Genomic DNA, 24612 nt, shown 5'->3' on the forward strand with positions numbered 1-24612 from the left:
CCCCAATACAAAATCTAACAGAACACCTAAAGGAACTAGAAGCAGGACAGCAAAGACACCCCAAAGCGAGCAGAAGAAGAAAAATAATAAAGATCAGAGCAGAAATAAACAATATGGAGTCTCAAGGAAAACAGTAGAGCACATCAATGAAACCAAGAGTGGTGCTTTTGAGAAAATACACAAAATTGATAAACGTCTAGCCTGGCTTCTCAAAAAGAAAAGAGAGGGGAACCAAATAGGTCAAATCACGAATGAAAATGGAATTATTACAAAGAATCCCTCAGCAATTCAAGCATTCATCAGGAAACACTATAAAATCTTCTATGCCAACAAACTGGACAACCTGGAAGAAATGGACAAATGCCTCCATACCCACACACTTCCAAAGCTCAAACGAGAAGAAATAGAAAATGTGAACGGACCCATAACTAGTGAGGAAATTGAATCAGTTGTCAAAAATCTCCCAATAAATAAGAGTCCTGGTCCAGGTGGCTTCCCTGGCGATTTCTAGCTGACATTTAAAGCAGAGATAACAGGGGCGCCTGGGTGGTGCATATGGTTGAGCGTCCGACTTCAGCCAGGTCATGATCTCGCTGTCCGTGAGTTCAGGCCCCGCGTCAGCCTCGGGGCCGATGGCTCGGAGCCTGCAGCCTGGAGCCTGTTTCTGATTCTGTGTCTCTCTCGCTGCCCCTCCCCCGTTCATGCTCTGTCTCTCTCTGTCCCAAAAATAAATAAAAAACGTTGAACAAAAATAAATTTAAAAAAAAGCAGAGATAAGAGCTATCCTTCCCAAGCTGTTCCAAAAAATGGAAATGAAAGGAAAACTTCCAGACGCATTTTATGAAGCCAGCATTATGGTGATTCCCAAACCAGACAGAGACACAGAAAAAAAGGAGAAGTACAGGCCAATATCCCTGATGAATAGGGGTGCAAAAATTCTCAACAAGATACTAGCAAATCACATTCAATAGCATATAGAAAGTATTATTCAACACGATCAAGTGGGATTCATTCCTGGCCTGTAGGGCTAGTGCCATATTCACAAATCAATCTTTGTGCTACATCACATTAATAAAAGAAAAGATAAGAACCATAGTACACTGTCAATAGATGCAGAAAAATGTATTTGAGAAAATACCGGATCCTTACCTAATACAAACCCTCAAGAAAGTTGGGATAGAAGGAAACTACTTTAAACACCATAAAAGCCATTTATCAGAAGCCCACAGTAAATATCGTCCTCAATGGGGAAAAACTGAGCATTCCCCTTAGATCAGGAACAAGACAGAGATGTCCACTCTCACCCCGGTTGTTGAACATACTGTTGGAAGTCTTAGCATCAGTAATCAGAGAGTAAATGAAATTAAAGGTATCATCATTTGCAACGATGAAGTCAAACTTCCACTTTTTGCAGATTGCATGACACTATACATGGAATTTCTGACAGACTCCATCAAAAGTCCTCTAGCACTGATACATGAATTTAGCAATGTTGCAGGGTACAAAATCAATGTACAGAAATTGGTTGCGTTTTATACACCAATAATGAAGCAACAGGAAGAGAAATAAAGAAACGGATCCCATTTACAATGCACCAAGAGTCATCAAATACTCTTGATCAAATACTCATCAATCAAATATGTAGGAATAAACCTAACCGAAGAGGTAAAAGATCTGTATGCTGAAAACTATAGAAGGCTTGTGAAGGAAATTGAAGAAGATACAGAGAAAGCAAAAAACATTCCAGGCTCGTGGTTTGGAAGAATAAATATTGGCGAAATGTCAATACGACCCAACGCAGTCCTCACATTATATGCAGCACCAATCACATTGCACCAGCACACTTCTCCAAGCTGGAACAAGCAATCATAAAATGTGTATGGAAACACAAAAGACCCTGAATAGCCAAAGTAATACTGAAGAAGAAAACCAAAGTGAGAGGCACCACAATGCTAGACTTTCGCCTCTACCACAAAGCTATAACCATCAAGACAGCATAGTATTGGCACAGAAACAAATACATAGACTTAATGGCATAGAATAGAGACCCCAGAATTGGACCCACATACGTATGGCCAACTAATCTTTGACAAAGCAGGAAAGAATATCCAATGGAAAAAAAGACAGTCTCTTTAACAAATGGTGCTAAGAGAAGTGGACATCAACATGCCGAAGAATGAAACTAGAACAGTTTCTTACACCACTCACAAAAATAAACTCACAATGGATGAAGGACGTGAATGTGAGACAGGAAACCATCAAACCCTGGAGGAGAAAGCAGGAAAAATCCTCTTTGACCTCAGTGTCAGCAAGTTCTTAGCTGTCACATCTCCAAAGACAAGGGAATTAAAAGCAAAACGAACTATTGGCATCTCATCAAAATAAAAATCTTCTCCACAATGAAGGAAACAATCAACAAAACTAAAAGGCAACTGACCGAATGGGAAAAGATGTGTGCAAAAGTCATACTGGATAATTGGCTAGTATCCAAAACCTGTAAAAAGGACTCACCAACTCCACAGCCGGAAAGCAAATACACCAGTGAAGAAACGGGCAGAAGGCTTGAATAGACACTGTTGTAAAGAAGACATCCAGATTGTCAAGAGACTCATGAAAAGATGCTCAACAGCACCCCTTGTCAGGAAAATCCAAAGCAAAACCGCACTGAGATACCACCTCATGCCAGTCAGAGTGCTACAGTGAGCAAATTAGAAGACTATAGATGCTGGTGAGGATGTGGAGACACAGGAACCCTCTTGCACTGTTGGTGGGAATGCAACCTGGTGCAGCCACTCTGGAAAACAGTGTGGAGGTTCCTCAAATCATTCAAAATAGATCTACCCTAAGACCCAGCAATAGCACTGCTAGGAATTTACCCAAGGGGTACAGGAGTGCTGAGACATAGGGTCATATGTACCCCAATGTTTATAGCACTACTTTCAACAACTGCCAAACTATGGAAAGAGCCTAGCTGTCCATCAACCGACAAGTGGATAAAGAAGTTGTGCTTTATGTATAGCATGGAATACTACTTGGCAATGAGAAAGAACGAAATCTGGCCATTTGTAGCAACGTGGATGGCACTGGGGGGTATTATGCTACGTGAAAGACGTCAGGCGGAGAAAGACAGATACCATATGTTTTCATCCATGTGTGGATCCTGAGAAACTTAGCAGAAGACCATGGGGGAGGTGATGGGGGGAAAAGTTATAGAGAGGGAGGGAGGCAAACCGTAAGAGACTCTTAAATACTGATAACAGACTGAGGGTTGACGTGGGGTTGCGGAGAGGGGAAAGTGGGTGACGGGCATTGAGGAGGGCACCTGTTGGGATGAACACTGGGTGTTGCGTGGAAACCAATTTGAAAACAAAGTACTTTTAATAAAAAAGGAAATCCAGGGGTTGCTCTTACTGAATATGAGGAGAGCGTTCCATTTTCAGCACTTTATGAACGTGAGGTCGTACTGGCCTAAGCTGCTTAGATAAAAGTTTGGTTTGTGTGTTTAAGAAAAGGAGTTGAGTAAAGACAGAGGCCTCTCACATGTATGACGTTGACCTTGGCACGTGTCTCTTCTGATTGTTACCATGACTTATCACTTTTATTGATTCACATAGTTTGGTGTCATCCTTTCATGAGGAAGTGGATTTCAATTGATCACGGTAGGTGGTCCTTGTAATATTTTGTGAATTATTTGTGTATGTGGTGATGATGGATGGACCATGCTGGGTGCTTTCAAAAGCACTTACACGGACGGTGTAACACGTGTTCTACCCTTGGAATCCCATACGGTCTTTTACTACCTTGTGTATGACTTACCTGAAATATCATGAATTGGTAGGTACCGAATAGGTTTTAGTGGCACTGGATGCCCTAATGGCCACTCACGCAGAATTCGTTGACGCTTTGCTCTGAAGCACACAATGCCTCGGTCTTCCCTAAGCTGCGTGAAAGTGAGCATGGATACTAACTAGGCAAAGTGTTTGCTGCTGCTGTGAAGAACAGCTTCCTGAACTGTGAGCTATAGCAACACACATATGGAACCCTAAGCAAGGCACAGTATATCTGTATTCTTTGAAAGAGTAGAGTAGTTACTTCAATTTGGCTTTCGGTGCGTTGCATGAGAAGACATTTAATTAGCTAAAACCCTCTTAGCGTCATGTTTAATTGCAAGTTGTGTGTACTCTCCACCGCTAAGTGTCATCTCATGTTAGATGGAATTAATGGAGGCTGAGGCACCAGTGCGTTCACGTCGAGGACAACCCTCTTGAACTCGTGAAGAACTATGGGCCTTCTCAGGTGTCATTAAGTGCAGGTCTTTCTCAAGGACACAATCTTAAACACAGCCCAACCTAAGGCAGCTTTGGGCAGCCGGCAGTGATAAGATAGGCAGACATTGTGACCTCACAAAGCGCCTGGTCTCCTAGCAACTGCGGTGTAACTCTCACAGCCTGCCGCCTGATTTGGCTTCATGGTAGGAAACTCATCAGGACCCGGCGGCGGCGGCGAGACCTGGCAAGCGCGGGCGGCCCCTAGCGGCCTCATATCCTGAGCCGCATGAAGAGGCGGCGGCGCAGGCCCCGGGAGGCCCTGGCCCCGGCCGCCCGGGGAGGAGCCTCTAGCGCTGCAGGAGGGGCCGCGCTGGAGGCGCCTGAGGAGAAGGTGGTGTACACGCGGGGGCACCAGCCCCCCGAGGCCCGCCTCCAGACGCGCCGGCCAGCTGCCAGGAGGAGGCGCCACGGAGCCCGGACGGTCGCGGTCGGCCAGAGGAAGGTGCCGCCCCCTCTCCCGCCATCCCGCGCGGACAGCAGCCCCCGCAAGCCCGCGGCCCCTGGGCCCTGCTCCGGGGGCCGCACCCTGGAGGAGAGTGGGAGGGCGGCCACCCCGACGCTGACCACCTTGCCCACCATCCGCGTAGTCGGCGACGTGTGGGTCGAGAGCAGCCTGGCAGAAGCGCGGCGCCACGCGCGCCAAGTCCTGGGAGTGAACCTGGCACCCGTGGTGAGACTCTGCCGCTTCCCAGTGCCTGGGCTTCAGATGCGGGCCACCGCCGCGCGACCTCTCAGCCCCGGGACGGGTTGTGCCTGGAGGGATGAACCAGTGAGAGCCTGTCCCGCGTCCCCTAGTGCACTTTATGGGCGAAGAAGCACCAGATGGTCGCGGCCCGCGCCCCCAGGATGCGGCGCCGCCTTCTGGGACTCCAGGGCAGCTGTGCCCTGTGCTGCCTCCCAGCACTGGGTTGGGGAGGGAGGAGACCCCTGGACCGCAAGGGAGGTCCCCTTGCTTCCTAAGCCCAGATTGAGAGGTCTCCAGGACTGTAGGGGCAGATCCATGTTCTCTCTTTTTCCCTCATTGGTCTGAAGTCGTCAGAAGAAGCCATTCCACCCCCACCCTCTCCACAGGAATTTGGTTCCATGCTTGAGTAATAAAGCTGGAGTTTCTTTGCTGTTCACCCACCTCCTGGCTCCTCCCGCCAATTTTTTTCTTTCTTTGTGTGTGTATATGTATATATCTTCTAGGATGTTTTAAAGTACATATTCTTTAAATGTTTAGAAGAGACAGTAGAGAAAAAAGGGTGTGACTTAGGCGTCTGCACTCAGATTAAAAAAAGATTATTGAAGTATAGTATACATTCAAAAGGACATATATTATCTTCTTCATGTTTGTTTATTTTTGAGAGAGAGACACCATGTGAGCAGGGGAGGGCCAGATAGGGAGCCACAGGATCGAAGCAGGCTCCAGGCTCTGAGCTGTCAGCACAGAACCTGATGTGGGGCTCCAACTCACAAACCATGAGATCATGACCTGAGTCAAAGTTGGACACTTAAGTGGCTAGCCACCCAGGCACGCAAAAAAGAACATATATTATTAAAAGTATTCTGAGCACAGCTTGATGCAATTAAGTTCAATATACTTGTGGAATCAGCACTCATTAAAAAAGGTACCAGGACCCCAAGGGACCACCTGTGCCTCTTTCAGTCATGGTCTATCTCTCCTTTGGGATGGCAATTATTCTGACTTCTTACAGAATATACAACTTTTGCTTGTTTTTGGACTATATAGAAATGGAATTATGTGTCCTACACCTAGATTCCTTCACTCAAACTTATGTTAGTGATATTCATGTCATCGTATGTATAGATCCTTTCCGCTCATTGGTGTATAGAATTTCATTATATGAATAGTTTACAATATTTTGCAACTCTTGGTGGACATTTAGGTAGGTTCTGGCTTAGGGTAATTTTGAATAAAGCTTCAGTGAACATTTTAGGACACGTCATTTGGTGAACAGTTTTTACAATAGTATTTATTTACCTAGGAGAGAATTTGCTGGCTCACATGTCATCCAACTTATCAGCTTTGGTAAGATTCCTCCAAACTGTTTCCAAAATGGTTATACCAATTTACACAAACTTCATTCTATAGCAGTGCCTGCGTAGTGCCTGTGAGCTCTGAATACTTGATAGCCTTGCCAACACTTGCCAATATGGTCTTTTTCATGGTATCTATTCTGGCAGGTGTACAGATTTTTTTTTATTTGAGAAATATCAATCCAAGTATTGTATACAAATAGTTAAAAAAAAACCCCACAACATCCAAATTGCAGATCAGGACTTGCAATAAAAAATCAAAAGTTTGTTTCCCCCAAGAACACCTCTTCCCCAGAGGCAGCACTTTCTTTTGGTTTCTTTTTTCTTTTTTTTTAAATCAGGGTTTTTTTAAACAGACCATTTTTTAAGGACTATTTTAGATTTAGAGACAAACTGCACAAAAAATACAGGTTCCTCACCCCCGGTAGTTTCTATAGTACCTTGCACTAATGTGGATACATTAATTCTAAGTGGTGGATGAGCCATTCTTGATTGACACATTATCATTTGAAACATTATCATTAACTAACAGTTAGGGTTTATTTTGTGTTATATAGATTCATAAGTTTTGAGAAATGTATAATGGTATGTATCTACTATTGCAGTATCATACAAAATAGTTACACCACCCTAAAGTGCCCTGTGCTCCGCCTATTACCACTTCCTCTCTCCCCCTAAACCCTAATAGCCACTGGTCTTTTTACTGTCTCCGAAGGCGTTTTGTTGTGGTTCTTGTTGTTGTTGTTGTTGTTGTTGTTGTAGAGGTGTCGTTGTTTTGATTTCTTTTGTTTTATTTTGTTTTGTTTTTCCAGAACGTTATCATAGTTGGAAACGTAAAGCAAATGGCTTTCTCGTATTGGATCCCTTCACTTAGTAATCCACACTTAAGTTTCCTCCATGACTTTTAAGTAGCTCCCTTTCTCCCTCTTTCCTTCCCTCCTCTTCTGTCTCTCTGCCTCCCTCTCATTAAGGGAATTTATTTTCTAAAACAGCTTTTAAAAAGCTGGTTTACAGAAAAAACTGGAAAGTGCAGAGTTCTCCTGCTCTCCCTCCTACCCCCCAAAACATAGTTTTCCCTATTGTAAACTTCTTGTGTCAGTGTAGTGCATTTGTGACAACGGATGAGCCCATATGAAAACTATTATTAACTAAAGTCCGAAGTTTACCTTAGCATTCACTGTGGTGTGCAGTTCGGTGAGTCTTGACAAACGCACAATGCCATGATTCAAAGCATTTCACTGTCTTACAAGGTGTTTCACTGCCGTAAATATTCCCTGTGCTTCATCTATTATTCATCTCTCCCTTCCCCCCTGAGTTCCTGGCAACCACAGGTCTCTTTCCTGTCTCCATTATTTGAGGCAACACTTTTAACTGTTCCAGGTTTATATTCTTTTGTTAGGAATCTTCATGAATATAAGTCATATAGTGTACTGCTGCTTATTGATTTGTCAGTTTTAAGCCCCGTCTACTGACTTCCTATGTGAAGTTGACGTATAGGTCGCTTAAGCCACCTGTCTTCTCTCTTCTCACCTTCCGATATATTCCCGAACTTCTATCTGTATACTGTTTCAGTCAGGTCCAGCCAGCCGGTGAGTCACTATAGTTATTTTATTTATTTTTTTTTCAACGTTTATTTATTTTTGGGACAGAGAGAGACAGAGCATGAACGGGGGAGGGGCAGAGAGAGAGGGAGACACAGAATCGGAAACAGGCTCCAGGCTCCGGCCATCAGCCCAGAGCCTGACGCGGGGCTCGAACTCACGGACCGCGAGATCGTGACCTGGCTGAAGTCGGACGCTTAACCGACTGCGCCACCCAGGCACCCCTAGGTATTTTAAACAGTTACACACGTGATGGGAAATCCCAGAAGCCAAACAAAGGATGGAGAAGCAATCAGGAATTAGTATCGTCAGAAAGCTGTTGCCACCCCCAGAGCTAGAGAAATTCAGAACCATACCTAGCAGGAACTGAGAACATGGGAGAAGAGGCTCTTGGAAAGAAGCTAGAATTTGGAGGAGATAAAATCACTGCTAGGAAGTGGAGCGGGAGAGAGAAAAACCTCTGGGCTTATACCTTCTTCCCTTTCTCCCATCAAACACCATTGGTCAAACCACTCTGGAAGCCAGTTTGCAAGGAACCAGGAAACAGAGTCTGTAGGAGAAGTGCAGGAACTGGATCTGAGGGCAAAAAGACATAACGGATGAAGGGAAGTACATATAGGTACTAGTTAGGGTTCTCCAGAGACTCAGTATCAATAGGAATTGGTTCACAGGATTACGGAGGCTGAGAAGGGAGACCCAGGAGATGCAGTAGTTTAGTTCCAGGCAGACTCCAAAAGCCTAAGAATCAGGAGAGCTGATGATGGATGTTCCATTCCAAGTCTGCGCCTGAAGTCAGGAGACCAATATCGCCGCTTGAAGACAGTCAGATAGACAGAGTGGATTCTCTCTTACTCCGCCTTTTGTTCTACTCAGGTCTTCAATTGATTAGGTGAGGTCACCCAATGTTTGGCAAGGCAATATGTTTTGCTTAGTCTACTGATATACACATGTTAATTGTACTAAGAAATGTCCTCACAGACTCACTAGAAATAATGTTTAGCCATATATCTGGGTACCCTGTGGCTTAGCACAGTTAAAACATGAAATTAACCATCACACGATATAATTTTATGTTTGTTTGTACGTATGTATGTATGTATGTATGTATGTATGTATGTATGTGTATGTATGTATGAATGTATGTTATTTGGGAGAGAGAAAGAGAGAGAGAGATAGAGAGAGAGCGTATGCTCAAGCAGGATAGGGGCAGAGAGAGAGAATTCTGAGCTGTCAGTGCAGAACCTAATGCTCATCTTAGTCTTATGAACTGTGAGATCATCATCTGAGCCAAAATCAAGAGTTTGATTCCGAACTCACTGAGCCACTCAGGTACCCCACAAGATGTAATTTTAAAATAGAGACCTATTTCCCTTACCTGTACTATCATTTTTCATTCCTTGCATTGTAAGATAAAGGTCTTCCTTAACCGTGCTGCACTTTTTCTCTGTCTCCCATCAGCTTTGGGCTTCTGTTTGTCATTGTTGTTAACACTGCTATTATGCTCTGCAATCAAGTCTCTTTAGAGGGTTCAAGGTTGATTCAAAACTTGAACACTAATAAATGGTTTAAATTATTGGGATTATTAAATAATATGCAAACATTAGAATTACTACTCTTTTCCTGGAGTCCTTGGACCTGCTGAATGAGGACATCTCTGGCATCAAGGTGAAATGGATCCTTTCTCTTTGTATTCCATCAGTGCTTTGAACCATGCCATGTTTCACTTGGCTCATTCAGACTAAGACCGTCTTATGGATATTTTCTGGTTCTCCTTAATTTTCTAATTGCACTTCTTTGTTTTATTGCACTCTTTCAGTGTTCTCAAATCATGCCACTTTATGACATCTTCCTGCTAACCTCTTAGCGGTCTCTCACTGGACCCTTCTCTTTTCCTGCCTCATTTAGGTGGTGACTCAGTAGGTCTGCTTCCTAACTTCCTTCCTGTGATTTTCCTCTGCTACGCTCCCAGTTTGTTTCCATGGTTTCATGGTAATATGGCTATCTGGGAAGTTAGGGAGCATGTAAAAGCCTGGACTCTTGAGCCAGACGGCCTGGGGTTAGACTTTACTTGTTCCACTTACCAACTGTGTAAGTTGGATGTTGCATGAGTTATTTGGCTTCTTTATAAACCTCGTTCCTCCTCTCGAAGATAATAATGGTAATTGTATATACTTTATAAGTTTGTTGTGTGGTTCATATGTAATAATATGTGAAAATAACCCATACCAGTGTCTGGCACAAAAATAAACACTCTGTTAATGTTGCCTATTATTAAGTATAATTTCTCTTTATTTTTTCTCTCCTTGTTTTGTACTCTCTGAGTACACCTTCAGATAACTTCCTAATGAAGGATGAGTAGACTCAAATGTCTGAGTCTTTGCACGTCTGAAGATATCTTGAGTCCACTCTCAAATCTAATTGATAATTTTGATAGGTGTAGAATTCTCGCTTCTTTTTTTAATTGATTTATTTTTATTTTTTTAAAGTTTACCTCCAAGTTAGCATGTAGTGCAACAATGATTTCAGGAATAGATTCCTCAGTGCCCCTGACCCATTTAGCCCATCCCCCCTCCCACAACCCCTCCAATGACCCTCAGTTTGTTCTCCATATGTATAAGTCTCTTCCGTTTTGCCCCCTCCCTGATTTCATATAATTTTTGTTTCTCTTCGCTTATGTTCATCTCTTCCACTCATAGAATTCTAGCGTCTAATGGCCAGTTGCCCCTTCCATCGATTTTCCCCTAATCACAACACCATTGGAACTACAATATCTGTTCTTTAGAATGTTTTTAACTCACTATCACTTCCACCTTCTTCTATTTTTTAAAATCATTCAGTCCGTCTGGCCTATGCTTAAGGAAAAGGGAATGGAGGTCCCCCTTTTGAAGGGCTTAAAAGAGAACTTATGAACATATTTTAGACTGCCACAGCCTGTCTGCTGGCCTCCTATTATTCACTCTCATCCTGCATGAAAAATATCCTCACCCTTCCCCAAGAATCCTCCCTTTTAAAGACCCAACCCTCGTAACATCAACTCAAAGTCCAGGATATTTTTATCTAAATTACGTCCAGGTGTGAATGAGTCTCCTTGGGCGCACTGGTCCTGACAACACTTTCAATCTGAACACCTATGAATGAAGACCTATGAATTAAGCATAAACCAACACGGGCATGTGATAACCAAAACACACACACAAAACACACACGCGCACACACACACACACACACACACACACACACACACACACACACACAGACAAACAAACAAACCAAGAAAACACAAACATTGCTGTTCCAAAGAAAGGAAGGAGGTTATCATGAATGAGTCACTGGTCCATAGCAATGCTGAAGTTCAGCTGGCACAGGTAGGCAGTCCTTTCATTGGGTCTTAAGGCCTGGGAATGATTTTCCATGGCTCTAGCTCCTCCAGGGTTCTGGCTTTCAACCTCCAAGTCATTCTTCCCTTCTCATGAAAGGTAGCCTGTGTCTACAGCCTTATGGTTGTCTCGGCCTACTTGCTGATTGTAGGAGTTTGTGGGTCTAAAGCCTTCTTTCACTTTACTCTCTGGGATTAAGTAAACCCTTCTCTACCATGGACTTTTTCAAACATTTATAAGGAAAAACACTCCTAAGCTTCAAGTGATATTGTAACAGAGAGAACCGTGTGCCCCACAGTTTACTCTGCGAGGGTATGCTTATGAGATAGAACACTGGTATGCTCCAAGACCCTTCTTCATTTAGGAAACTTTTCTAGCATCTTTTCCCCGACGTCATCTGCTGAGTGATGTTGGTAGTAATTTCACCTTCAATAAGAGTGACATTATTGATGGTATCTGTGCTAACAAAACATGAAATTGTATTTGAATGGCATTGAGGAAGTGCAAGTAGTATCGGTTAGGGACGTGTTCAGCTGTCACAGAAAGGCTGCCACCAGTGGCATAATCAAAGAGAGTTTTACTCACAAAGAGGCTGTAGGCTGTGCTCCATTAAGGCATCACTGTCATCTGCAGCAGGCTGCATGGAATGGCAGAGCTGCCAATTTCTTTATGACCTCCTACAAAATTTTGGGGAAAAGGGTAGCAGCCATTAATATAATAATACCAATGTTTTTACCACTTACCGTCTTCAAGATGCAGCACATGTGTGAGCATTTCAAGCTCACAGCACGTCGGTGAGGTAGAATTGTTGATGTCTTTTGGAGGTCATTCGTTTTCTTCTTAAGTCAAAAATTAGCTGTCATAGGGGCGCCTGGGTGGCGCAGTCGGTTAAGTGTCCGACTTCAGCCAGGTCACGATCTCACGGTCCGTGAGTTCGAGCCCTGCGTCAGGCTCTGGGCTGATGGCTCAGAGCCTGGAGCCTGTTTCCGATTCTGTGTCTCCCTCTCTCTGCCCCTCCTCCGTTCATGCTCTGTCTCTCTCTGTCCCAAAAATAAATAAGTGTTGAAAAAAATTTTTTAAAAATTAGCTGTCATATTTCTAGGGCATGTGGCTTCACCAAATCCCCTCCTCGGTTTCCTTTGCTTATCAATGCATCAAGAAAACTCATAGGAATTCTAGAATTTAATACTTGTGGGCCATGGAGAAACCAGTTTGGCCTTATCAAATCACATTAAAGACTCAGGCCATTCACTATACTCTCAGATGAACACTTGGAAGGTGCTCCTGTATTAGCGTTGTATTTCTGTTGGCAAGATCCTTGCCTCCTAGGAGGCACGGTAACTTTCATATCTATTAGTAATGCCGACGAAGTACAAACCAAGAGTTTTCTTTGCCTTCTTCTTGACACGTTATAATGTATACTAAGTTACCACGTTTCCTTGTTTTAATTCTTAGCATCATATACCCACTGCAATATCATCACGGAACAATGGTGGCCCCGAATGTAGCATCGTCAGCTCTGGAAACTTCAGATATGGTCACGGTAACAGTTAGAGCGGACTCCATCCAGTTCTTGGCCACCTGGGCTTGTCTGATTCTCTCCGTTTATCTACCTCCCACCCCACACCCCCAACCCCAGCAGCAGTCACCATCTGGTTAGTCAGGGAATCTCCAGCAGATACAGATGCAGATGCAGATCATTTCTCTGGATAATCTTTATGGTTGACTGTGGCCTGGGTAGCAGGACTGGTTCAGACAGAAATACCTGATTTGGGTGCCATCAAGCAGTATCTGTGCCCTCCCTGAGAAACGGAACAGTATGCATTTCAAACAATTCAAGTCTCCACTTCTCCCTGCAGACTTCTGTGTTTTGTTGCTTTCATCCACCTACCAAAGCAACCCAAACTTTATGCTAAAGAGAGTGGGGCCCGTGTGTCCTTTGCAGATTGGAATGCTGTTCCTAGTTTGGGTTATCTTAACAAAAACTGGAACATTATCTAAAAATGTAGAATTCCGTGTGAATTCAGAATCTGTACCTGTAGTTAGCCCTCCGTGATTCCCTTGATTAGGGAGAGGTATCAGATCATACTGTAAGAAACCCTGCCTTCGATTGCTACAGTTCTATGGATTTTCAAAGCAGTATTTTTAACCTGGTTATCCAAAGTCGTTAAGTCTTTGTGAGTATACATTCAGAGCTTTTTTAAGTTCTGGATCGTAGTCTCCAATTTTTTCATGACCTTCCTAACCCATTGATTCCCAGAGTTCTCTTTATTTTTGAATCGTTCTCTTGGGCATTTGACCAAACCTGTCAAATAAAACATTTCCTCAATTTGAATATATGAACATTTAAGAGCAGTCACGTGTTCAGTGCCCAAATATTTTATTATTTCCGTTAGGAGTTTATTCTGTCGGTGGACGGCGAAGAAACAAATGCCGGTTTTTGTTTTTGTTTTTGTTTTTCATTTTCCCCACATAAGTAAGTAGATGTGCAAGGCAGAATGCTAGGTACCTGTCAAAGGTAATAGGACGTTCAGGAGTGTAAATGAGATTTCTGTCATCAAAATAGAAAAAAAATTATTTGATGAACTAAGATACGCTAAGCTTTAAAAATGAAAGGAAAATAGCCATGAACTCAGATAAAAGTTAGGCAATTAAGTACTTTTCCCTAGGGCAGCAAGGAGTTATGAGAAATACCATAATCTGTAGAGTTTGTACTAAAAAGCTCTACTGACACGATGATAAAGCTCACCTTTAAAGCTTGCTTTGTGTACTGATATTATCCCTTTATTCTTGAAATCTAAAGAAGTTTTTCTCTTTGGCTGTTAACATGAAATGAAAAGACACTTTCCCCCTATCTTTTCTTCTGCTGAGAAAAGATTTAAGCTGAGATTCTTCCAATAGTCTTTTATGTATTCGTTGCTTTTTATCTTCATCCTTTGTCCAAAACAAGCCTTGAGATTGGGAATGATGTGGACTATTTCTAACCCAAGCTCACAGGACTTAACTTCTCATAAAACCCATCATTTGAGGAGCCATTGAACTCGTATCATGGAGTTCCTTGTGCAGCCCATGGGCAGGATTCCACTGAAATAATCGATAGCATCGTGGAGACCCTGTCTCTGGAAGGAACCAACAACAAATAAGGATTTGACCTGATAGGCTGATTTTCCTAGGAATCTAGGAATCAAGAGGGCCAGAAGTGGGATGGTAGGAGAGGGACACTGGAGAAGTGCTGAATACCTAGGTTCCCTTGAAGCCAACTGAGCAGAGGAAGGTTCTGTCCTGGAGGAGCTTGGCTCAGCAGGGATCAGCTCCCAATTGTTACGGACTTAGTGAAAACACACTCATGAGAGCCTACAAGAAGTATGCTTCCAGAACTCGAAGAGGTTTCGTTCCTTTCTTATGTCTTTCTTTATGGAAAGTGTCTTGGGGGTGCTTACTTCCCCTTTGTGCGTCCACAGTTCTTCTTCCCACTACTTGTGTTGTCATGAACCTCCTTACGTAGCCCTTGCTCCCCTCCTAGACCATGTGTTCCTCATGGGCAGGATTCACCTTAGCCATCCGTCTGTCGTTACTACAGTGCCAGCCATGGGCAAAGGACCCTGGACATAATGAATGAATGCAATGTGTTTATGGAGTTTCAGTTCCCAATTTTTACAGAAGAACTAGCTGTCTCACTTCAATTTGATGTGTAACAGCAGCAGTCTATACGGCGGATTCTCTCTTTTTACAAACACCTGCATCATCAACTTTTGATTAACTCTCACCCTTTTGTGATCAGATGAATTGGGTGGAACCTTTGCCATCTCTTACGATCTTATTTGCAACCCAATACCACTTAAATTCCCTATCCTACCGTAAATTCTTGCTTAGCAAGAAGCAATATATTTCAGTGACTACCCCTGGAGCCAGGCTCCCTGGGATCTCATATCCTATTTTGCTCTATTTCCAGCAGCAGACCTTTGGACAACTTACTTTTTCTCTTTGTTACTCAGTTTTCTCAGCTGTAACATCAGGCACAACCTAGCACCTTCACCATAGAGCTCTGAAATGAATTCAGTGAGGTAACAACGGTACAACACTTAGAATAATGCATGGAACCCCCTTCACTGCGAGTCAGTAAACACTCGCCTCTATCAGTGATGTAATTACGTTTTTGACAAAGTCGCTGCTTGCTTACTTAAAACCTTCACGTTGGCTGGGTTGAATGTACAGAACAGGTGAACTATGGAAGGCACCATGTGAGAGTCAGGCTTACTTGGTAGAATGAGGCCCAATTCCCTGATGCTGGGGATTGCAAGACGATACTCAAGGGCACAGAGAGGCACAGAGAGGCACAAGGCCCTCGGAACAAACCCATAACGAGATGATCAGAAAGCCATAGGAAAACAGAGGGAACAAACTAATTTTACTTCAGTTCCCACAATACACCAGTACAGTCCTCTGCAATTCACACATGTTTCCCTCTCAAGCAAACATAACAGGCCTGTGGCAAAGGTATTACTATTCCCACTTAACAGGCATCTAGGCTGATGCTTAGACAGTTTAAATAACTTGCCAAATATCACATCTATGTGGCAGAGCTAGGATTTGAAGCAGCATCGGTCACATCCCACTGCCTCTGCCAAACTTTAGAAACATCTTTGGAAGAAGTGAAATACGTTAATCCTAATCATGCGCTGAATCACATAGGACTGGGTACTATAGGCCCATGAAATCCCAAGGCGGAAAAAAAAATTAATTTACGAAGGCTGTTTTGCTTACTGTTATATTCCTCAGAGTGCACCGCGTAAGTGTTCGCTATTTGTGAAATGACTGAGTTATTGAGGGAATGGACAGAAGTGTGAATACCTATGCTCATACGATTACACCGTGTAGTTTGGTTGAGGATCTCGGGACACTCTGCCTTAGCTCTGTCTTAACTCATCAGAGTAACGGGAACGTTAGAGCTGTCATAGCAGGTGAAAGAGAAGGTTACTTATCATACCACTTGTCCCAAATTACTCGTAGGCCAGTTTAAAAAGCAGCACACAAACATAAGACAGTGAGAGACAGCCAGGAACGCTCAGAGAGAGGGAGAGAGAGAATCCCAAGCAGGTTCCACGCTGTCCGCACAAAGCCTGATGCAGAACTGGAGCTCGCAAACCATGAGATCATGACCTGAGTCGAAAGCAATATAGTCACATGCCTAACTGACTGGGCCATCCAGGTGCTCTCACCTTTGTTCAGATAGTAATTCCCAGGTTTTTACGCAGATAAATGACAGACCTCACAACCAACATCAAAACAGATTAGAACGATGGTTCAAAACCAAGGATTGCAGTAAGGATTAATATGTGGGAGTAATCGGGGTGGTTGGGAGGAAGAAAGGGCCAGGGGGCAGATGGATTGTCTGTAAATGGACGCTGGCATTCTAGCAAAGGTGGACAGTTGTTACTTCCACTCCTTTCCTCCAAAACTTGTTGTCCCCAGCATGCGGTGTCCACTGACCATATGCTTCAGAGCTGGAGGATGGATAAGCTGCCCATTGTAATCAGGGGGAAACATTCCACCCACAGAATTCACTAATTCGCCTGTTCCATAATGTTTACCCTCTTACTGGCATTGCTGAAAGCACCTACTTTCTCTACACCACCATAGAACAGGTGGATTTTCCCTTGTCAGCCTTTGCTCGCTTGCTTGTCAGTTTATTGGTCCCCCTGTGGCTTTATTCACCACTCACCGAAAACTGACTGAGGGACTCTGTGTGCCAGGCTCTGTTCTCGAGGTATACCCCTGCCTCCGTGGTGGTTGTGGGTAATTCTTGACTTCTGGGCTTCCAGCTACTACATCACGTGGGGCTCTCCATCACCCTCTGTTGCTTTTTCATTGTCATTGGGCAGGTGTCTGCCTGCTTCTTCTCTCTAATTATGTACACGGTAGAAATCAGTGCTTTGGGGGTTTGGATGAGTGCAGTGAACAGACTCCTGGACGTGTCTTTTACCTTGGGGAATTGTGCATATTTGTGTTTCAAAATCTAGTTTATCCTAGAGGTAGACATTTGGAACAAAGCAAACACAGTCCAGACGGCGCTCAAGAAACAAAATCGTTGGATGTGTCCCCGAGCCTGGTAGCAATGCAGGTGGGCTAGAGGCCTGCAGATGTGGAGCTAGACTGTTGTTGGATGACAGCTTCACTGTGCATGTTCAGCTAGGAAGTGGTACAGCTGGAATGAGAATTCTCCTAGTTGATTCTTGGCCTCATGTTTTCCTGCTGACTCATCGGCCTGGGAGGGCTGAGACCTTTTGGAACTTTGTTGTGTTTTGCTGCAGAATCAAACACTAGCTAGGTTTCTCGGGTACTTATAGAATGGGCTGTGACAGCAAGGTGGGGTGGAGGTCAGGGAGACCTGGCAGGAGGGAGGAAACTGAACAGGCAGGAGAGGGGGACAGACAGAGGCTGTTTTCTTCCATTTTGTTCTGGGAAGACCTTAGTGAGAATGTCTAGTCCTGAGTACTGGTGAAGTTTATGTACTGGCCATGGAGTTGGGCGGGCACCTCAGAGAGGTTCCTGACAGTCTGTGGGAAGTGTGTGTGTGTGTGTCTGTGTGTGTGTGTGTGTGTGTGTGTGTTTGTCAGAGAGAGAGAGAGAGAGAGAGACAGAGACAGAGACAGAGAGACAGAGAGACAGAGAGACAGAGAGATGGAGAGAGAAAAGTCCCAGTAAGGGAATGTGATATTTATTCGGATTGCCTCTTCAATACATTTTCAAAGGATTCAAATCACAGGGAATTTTTCTTAAAACTAAATGTATGTACTGAGATTCATCCTAATAACATTAATAAGAAAATAAGATCTAGAATTTGATGTCCATCAATTTATAAATAAATCCTTCTGGGGCAGAGGGGTCACCATGGTGGAGAAGTAGGGGGATCTGTACATCCCATGTCTCTCAAACAAAGTGCTGAACTCAAAGCATTTTGAACCCCAAAAGTCTGCGAGGAAAACAGACTGAATACCCCCTGAAGGAAATGAGACACCTTGAGAGATGACAGGTGGCTAATTGTGAACTGGGGTACATAAATTGGGCCAAGTAGGAATGGAGGGAAGAGATCCCTTTCTGAGGAGAGACAAAAGTAAGAGAAAGAGTGGCTGCGGAAGTGTAGGGCTGTATGTGGATAAGAGGAGAACCTGGGACTGGGACTGAGAGGGATCTTATCTCTAACTGTGGGGCTTTCTTGGGTCTGGGGCTAGGCTCCCTGTTTGCGCACCTGGGGAGGAGAGGAGCCAGCATTGGTTTCAAGGGTAGAGCAGGGGCACAGTCCACAGAAGGAGACAGTAGCCCCTCCCTGGTGGGCTGTGCAATAGAACAAAGCCTACCCGCATCCACCACTCCCCCCGCCCGGAGCAGTGGCTGGGTGTAGGACGCAGTCTGCAGTAGGAGAAGGTGGCCCCCTCCCTGGGGGCGTCGCTGTGGGACAAAACAATGCCTGCCTGCATCCATCATGCCCAAGCTCAGCAGTGAGGTCAGCATCGCAGTGCACAGCAGGAAAAGGCAGGGCTCCCTCAAGCACAGCAGCCCAAACAAAGCCAGGAAGACATTTGCAGCAGCACAGAGTGGCACTGCCCCAGTGCCAGAGCACACGGAACGGGTCTGTGAACCCTCGACAAGCGCTGTGCCAAAGGAGTCAGCGGAGCAAGAAGGACCACCCTGCGTGTGCTCTCGGCACAATGAGGACAACTGGAACGGAGTACACCAGGTCATAGAGAAGACGCTGGACATCACCACTTCACCACCACCACCACCACCACCACCACCACCACCACCACCACCACCACCACTACCACCACCACCAAGGCGGGGCCTCAGGGATCAGTCCTAGGGTCCAGAGTGGTGGTGGGACCAGCCTATCCCAAACCACGCCCCTCTGTGCTGGCTACCTGCTTGTCTGATGGAGCAGGATAGGCGCTGTGGAACCAGGCAGCTCCCTCATCCTGACCGGTGATGCTGCCTAGCCTGGAGTAATTCCGGGACAATTCTTGTTGTTTAGACGTATTCTCCCTTCCTATCTCTTCCCTCCTTTAGGTTGATAACTCTGCTTGTTGGTTTGTTTAAGCAGACATTTATAATCCATTCCCGTGATACATTTCCTACCTATACTTCAATACTTTCCTTTCTCTCTCTCTGGGATAATCAAGCCATCTAGTTTCTCTGTCTGGCTAAACTTATCTTCCTTTTGTTCCCCCACCTCCTTCCTTATTTTCCTTTCTCTCTGTCTGCATTAAGACATTTCGCCTCCCAGCCTGGTCAATATATATATATTCTGGTCTGTTTGTTTGTTTTGTTTTGTTTTTTGATTTCAGATTTTTTTTTCTGTGTGTGTGTGAGCGTGTGTGTGTCCATTTCTTTCTTTTATTTGCACGTTTCCTTACATGTCTCTGGTTCCTGTTTGTTGGTTTGTTTGTTTTCCTTTCCAGGGCTGCTTCAAGGAACAAGTAAAAGCACCCCTTGTGGAGGGTCAAAAACATCATTACGAGTAGAGAACTCAAAGAGCGAATGTCACAGCAACAGAGAGCAAGTAACACTCTCCAAGAAACACTACCTGCAGGGCTAGAACCTGCACAGGGCGTGAGCCCCCTGTCATATAGCAATTCTTGCAGGTGCAGAGCAAATAACAGCTTGTAAACCTCCCAGGAGATAGAAAACTAGCCAAAATATTGACACAGAAGAATTCCCCTCAAAAGAAGTTCCGGGAAGCTAACGACTTGATCAAAACAGATATAAGCTACATATCAGAATTTAGCATAACAGCCAAAAGATGAATCGTTGCGACTGGCAATGGCGTAGAAGACAGCATGGAATCAATTATTGTGGAGATCAAGGAAATAAAACGTAGTCGTGATGAATCCCAATGCTATAAATGAGGAGCAAATTAAAATGGAGGCAGCCACAGCGCGGATTGAAGAGACAGAGGGGAGACTAAATGAATCAGAAGGTAAAAATATGGTGAAAAGGAGGGGAGAAAAAGATAGAGAAAAAATTTAAGGATCGAGAGGGGAGAATTAGAGAACTAAGTGATGAAATCAAATGGAACAATATCCATATCACAGGATTTCCAGAAGAGACAGAAAAGGGGTGTGAAGATGACCTTGAACAAATCATAGCTGAGAACTTCCACAAGCTGGGGAAGGACACCGGCATTGAAACACAACGGGCACAGAGAACTCCCTTCAGATGTAACCTGAGTTGATCTTCTGCACAACACAGAAGGGTGAAACTGGCAACATACAAGCATGAAGAGAGAATTCTGAAAGCAGCTAGGGATGACTGGACCTTAACACACAAAGGTAGAGAAGTATTGGGATAGGAGCAGACCCATCTACTGAAATCAGACAAACCATAAAGGAATAGGGGAATCTTCAATGTGATGAATAGGAAAAATATGCAACCAAGAATCCTTTATCCAGCCAGCCTGCCATTCAGAATCGAAGGAGAGGTAAAGGTCTTCCCAAACAAACCCAAACTGAAGGAAGTCACCACCGCTAAACCATCCCTACAAGAGATCCTAAGAGGGATTCCTTGAGGGAAATGTCGCAAGTATCACAAAGTACCACAGACACCAGTACAAGCATGAAAACTACAGACATCACAATACCTCGGAACCATCGCTTTCCATAATAACACTGCATGGAAGTGGAACAAATGCTCCAACCAGAAGACACAGGGTATCAGAATGGATAATACAAAACCAGACCCATCTATTTGCTGTCGTACAGGAGACTCATTTCAGACCTGAGCACACCTTACTATTGAAAGTGGGGGGATGGAGAACTACCTTTCATGCTCCTGGGAGTCAAAAGGAAGCTGTATTAGCCACACTTATATCAGACAATCTTGACCTTAAATTAAAGTTTGCAGCAAGAGATGTTTAAGGGCATTATTAAATAATTACAGTGTCTGTCCATCAGGAAGAGTTAACAATCATAAGGACTATGCAGTGAATTCCAAAGCACACAAATATTTAAAACATTTAATCACAAACATGAACAATCTTATTGATAAGAATGTGGTAATTGCAGGGGGCTTTAATACTCAACTTACAACAATGGACAGAAAATCTAGACAGAATCAGGAAAGAAACAATGGTCCTGAATGATACGTTGGACCAGAAGGACGTGACAGATATTTTAGGGCTCTACATCCCAGAGCAGCAGAGCATACTTTCTTCTGGAGTACACGTGGAACATTCTCCAAGAGAGACCACAGACTGGGTCGCAAAAAGCCTTTAATAGATATAACAACATTGAGATGACACCATGCACACTTTGAGATCACCATGTTTTGAGCTTGACATAAAGTACAGGAAAAAGTCTGCTAAACATCTAAAAGCATGCAGGTTAAAAAGCATCCTACTAAAGAACGAGTGAGTCAAGCAGACTATTAGAGAAGAAATTAAAAGACATAAGGAAACAAACAAAAAAATGAAAATACAACAATCAACGCTTTTTGAAAAAAATTTAATTCCAAAGATGGTAAAAGGGTTACTGAAGCTGAGTTTTGCATACTTGAGACAGCATGGTATGCACTAAGGAGTCCGAGTGCTTGGGGTAAAGGCCATTTCCATAACTTTCTTAGTTCCGTGACCTTGAGCAATTATAACATCTCCTTCGGCCTCAATTCCTTCTTCTGTACACAGGGTCAATTGAGATGCTTTATGAGGTAACGTGCCTGCCACAGGGAAGTGATTGGTAGCTGTAAGTTCATTGCTTTGCCCCTCGTATTCCCAGGACTCCTGCCAGGGAGCCTGGAGGCCTGCGTGCTGGCCTGAATCTGCAGCATTTTCAGGCAAATTGTTCACTTTGTGCTGAAGGCTTCCCGTTTCACTGAGCCCTTGATTCACCCCATGTGTTCTGGCATCTGCTGCCCTGCGTGGGTTCCCTCCTCCTTTTTAAGACCCTTACTTGGTGTTGTGGGATACAGTGATCACACCACCTGAGCATCAGTTATTAGCAATAAGCGTGACTCCTCTGAGTACCTATGGTATTCTCATTATTCCCACATGAAGCTAGTTTTCTGCAGCTCTGATTATCTGCTAAATTATACCAAGGCATAGTTTAGAAGATTCTTTTGTTGTTGCTGCTGTTGTTGTTGCTGCTGCTGCTGCTGTTGTTTTTGTTGTTTAGAAATCATTGGCTTCAGGTTCATCTAGTGTATCCAGTAACATCTGCAATAACATTGAGATAAACTTTGGTTTTACCCTTTTTCACTTTTTAATGCCAGTGGATTTTGTTTTTGTTTTTGTTTGTCAGCCTCCCTTTGGGAAGTTCTATTTCTTCCATCTTCTCGCTCATGTTTCCTAAATAGACAACTGATTGTTTACTAGTTGCTGTCTCTGGGAGGTTGTTGCTGTTTGCCAGGTGTTAGTGTTGGCATGCCAGGCCTGGGGTGTCCATTCTTTCACAGATTTTTGTTCCAGGTCTTCATGACAAAGGCAACAGAATGAAGAAGGTACTGAGTTGAAGCAGTTAGAAATTCACTTCAACTAGGACTGCCAGCGGAAGTGGGCACTGCATTTAGAGCAGGAGACACAGAAATGAACCACCAGTGAGCAAAATGAGTTGAGTATAAGAAAGAAAAATAATGGCGGCACGATAGTCCAATTTTCTTTGCTGTTATGTGAACTATGGGATAAATGTGTAACATACTACAAACCCTTATGATTTGGGCTGCTTATTTTTATTTTAATGTTTGTTGGTTGGGTGGGTGGTTGATTGACAGTGTGTGTGAGGAAGGGGAGGGGATGAGAGAGGGGGAAGAGAAAATTCGAAGCAGGCTCTGTGCAGAGTGTGACCTGGGGCTTGAAACCACAAAAGGCGAAATTGTGACCTGAACTGAAACTAATAGGTCACTCAACTAACTGAGCCACTCAGGCTCCCCTTGGCGGCCTATTGTATTTTCACATTGGGTCTTCGTGTTGGAAATACCATAGGGAGTGGTGTACATGCATGATCTAAGGAAGGTGCAGCTAGGTTGATCTGGCTTATTTTTTTTTCCTTATAACACTTTATTCAGGAGTAATATTTCATAAGTTTATTAGACAGACAGATTGAAGAATGGAATTGGGAGGAAATCAGATAAGGAGTCATTGCAGTTGACCAGGAGAGGTGAACATGACAGCAATTAGTGTGGAAGCAGGAAATGGAGAGATGAGGACAGATGTGGTAGTTTTTTGAAAATGCTTTTTGTTGTGTAATTAACATTATATACAGTAACTATTTTGGTGCATAGTGCTTTGAGTTTTAAAGATTGTATAGACTCATGTAAATGTCACCCCAATGATAATACAGAAGAGTTCTGTTCCTGGGGCACATAGGTGGCTTAGTCACTTAAGCATCCCACGCTTGATTTCGGCTAAGGTCATGATCTCACTGTTCTTGAGTTTGAGCCCCTGCTCACGAACTTCCCCTTTGATTCCCCAAAGTATCTGTATTTGGACAATAAATTATATTGTTGCCCTAACAATAATCGAACCTGTGTCAGAAGATCCATTTTGAAGATTAAAAGCATTAAAAACAATACCTGCTTATACTATGTGCTCAGTAAGTACTAGTTGTTATTATTAGCTGTGACAACTAGAATCCATGTTTTAAATATCCAGTTTCATGCATTACCCCAGCAGAAAGGATTGTTACTGTAGACCTTGAACTCTGAAAGTGACATGGTTTGTTGGAAAATGGAGAATCGCCACAGTGTGAGCAAATTTAATACAGTTTTGAAAAATTTCTCTTCCACTTTAACCTAGCATGGGTGAAACAAGCAGCCTGAAAAAAATGGCCATTATGTTTCATTTCACTAACAGGGTAATCACCACCCAGTACATGCTGGATTTACAGAGAAAATACCATGGGGGTTGTTAATTTGGGTTTTGTGTTTAATGTGCTGTTCTTTCGAGTCTGATCGCTAGTTTTCTTTCTTTGGGCATTACCCTCCTTGTCCTCTCCTCATGTCATGTCTAAAGTCAATTGCTGTCCCTTCTTCATACATTCTTGTGCTAGGGGATAAAGAAATTATACAAAACTGAAAAAGCTTTATTTGCAGTAATGGTTTCATGTGCCTACTCTTAAAATCCTTTGACGTGTTTGAGATTGGGTAAAAAAAATAGTGGGTAATTGGGATGTGACTTTTCTTCATATATGCATCTTGATCAGAGTTTCTGCTAAACTTGTGAGGTAGTCATGCTAGACAGGCACAGAGGTGGGACGGACCTCGACTCCTGGCCCTGCCACA

At 43.7% G+C, this 24612-nt stretch overlaps 2 protein-coding genes across 2 annotated transcripts in view; one reads left to right on the forward strand and one right to left on the reverse strand.

Moving 5' to 3' along the window:
* LOC124525418 (testis-specific Y-encoded protein 3-like) overlaps window positions 1-24612 on the reverse strand; it is a 631464-nt gene that overhangs the window by 16952 nt on the left and 589900 nt on the right.
* LOC124525424 (coiled-coil domain-containing protein 71L-like) lies at window positions 4555-5288 on the forward strand. Its single transcript, XM_047097805.1, is given in 2 exon segments — window positions 4555-5236; window positions 5239-5288. Coding segments are annotated over 2 exon segments (732 nt in total).

Source organism: Lynx rufus, unplaced genomic scaffold (genome assembly GCF_022079265.1).
Source record: "Lynx rufus isolate CCGP_SWC_20201006 ecotype Redwood Valley unplaced genomic scaffold, mLynRuf1.p SCAF_41, whole genome shotgun sequence".
Lineage (NCBI taxonomy): Eukaryota > Metazoa > Chordata > Mammalia > Carnivora > Felidae > Lynx > Lynx rufus.